Raw genomic sequence first — 1,384 nt, forward strand, 5'->3', positions numbered from 1 at the left:
AAAAGAAAATCACAACACCAGATTATGGTTCAATATAAATATGCTGGGTGGTACCCAACGTGTTCCGTGATTTCTAACCATGTCAAGAATGGCTACCCAATCGTTAAAGGGTTGGGACTCGGGTGGGTTACGAGAGAGCGGATTGTAGTCTCCTTCTGCCAGACCCTCCATGGATGCTAACGGGAGGAGACGGAGGGCGGGACTACACCTCCCGTCATGCATCGCCAAGCGAGGGACCGCAAGAGCGCCCGACGGGGGGGGGGGGGGGTGGGGCTTGTAGTCTCCTTCACCCCCACACGCTCCGTGGACTCCCAACCAGAGGAAAAGGGGCAGCGGAGGACTACACGTCCCATCATACCTCGCGGGACGGCCGCCAGCGGTTGGAGAAACGTTGGGGGGGGGAGGGGGAAAAAAAAAACACAGATCCCGTCACGCCTCCACAGAGCCCGACGGGAACCGTAGTCCCCTCGGCGCCGCGACCCTCATTGTCTCCTACGAGGCGGTGAGGGGGGCGGGGACTACAACTCCCGTGAGCCCCCGGGGAGAGGGAGGCGCCTTGAGGGCCGAGCGCGAGAGAGGCGGGTTAACAACAATTAAAGAAAACACACACGGTCTTTTATTTTCCCTCCTCCCGTCGCCTCTTTCCCCCTTTTTTTTCCTCTCTCTTTTTAATTTAATTTTATTTTCCTTCTCCGTCAAATAACCGTCGCCTTCGGGGGTTGAAGATCATTTTTTTTTCCCGCCCCCACCATCGAATTCGGTTTTTTTTCAAATTCCAACCGTTTTTTTTTCCCGCCCCTCACTTTATATATTTTTTAAAAAATATAAAATGGGAGTCCAGGGGTTTCAGGAATTCATCGAGAAACACTGCGCGGCGGCGGTGGTGCCGGTGGAGTTGCAGAAGTTCGCCCGGGCCGCCCGCCACCGGGCCTCGGGCCTCAGGCCTGGGTTAGGCCCGAGGCCCGGGCCTGGGCCTGGCTTCCCGCCTCCTCCTCCGCCGCCTCCTCCCTCCTCCCCCCCCGTCCGCCTGCTGCTGGACGCCGAGACCGGCCTGCACCGCCTGTACGGCGGCTCCTTCACCGACTGGGTGAGCGGCGGCCAGTGGAACCAGACCCTGGCCTACCTGGCGTCCCTGGCCGCCGCCTGCCGCGCCGCCGGCCTCGAGCTGGTGGTCGCCTTCGACGGCGCGCTGGCCAAGCGCCGCCTGCCCGACTGGTGCCGCCGCCAGAGCCAGGCCCGGCACAGCGCGCAGCTCGTCGCCAACCACGTCCGCAGCCGCGGCACCCCGCCGCCCCGGGTCTGGTTCCTGCCGCCGCCCTGCCTGGCCCACTGCGTCCGGCTGGCGCTGCTCCGCTTCCGCGTCAAGGTAACGGCCCGGGGGGGG

The 1,384-nt window shown here is 62.6% G+C and overlaps 1 protein-coding gene across 1 annotated transcript in view; it reads left to right on the forward strand.

Annotated features, from left to right (window-relative positions):
* The first annotated feature begins 12 nt into the window (after positions 1-12).
* LOC122548312 (constitutive coactivator of PPAR-gamma-like protein 1 homolog) overlaps positions 13-1,384 on the forward strand; it is a 62,118-nt gene continuing 60,746 nt past the window's right edge. The window contains exon 1 of the mRNA XM_043686837.1: positions 13-1,366. Coding sequence (XP_043542772.1) covers positions 830-1,366 — 537 coding nt within the window. The 5' untranslated portion in view covers positions 13-829. The remainder of the gene's footprint in view (positions 1,367-1,384) is intronic.

The sequence above is a fragment of the Chiloscyllium plagiosum genome, unplaced genomic scaffold (assembly GCF_004010195.1).
Source record: "Chiloscyllium plagiosum isolate BGI_BamShark_2017 unplaced genomic scaffold, ASM401019v2 scaf_7764, whole genome shotgun sequence".
NCBI lineage: Eukaryota > Metazoa > Chordata > Chondrichthyes > Orectolobiformes > Hemiscylliidae > Chiloscyllium > Chiloscyllium plagiosum.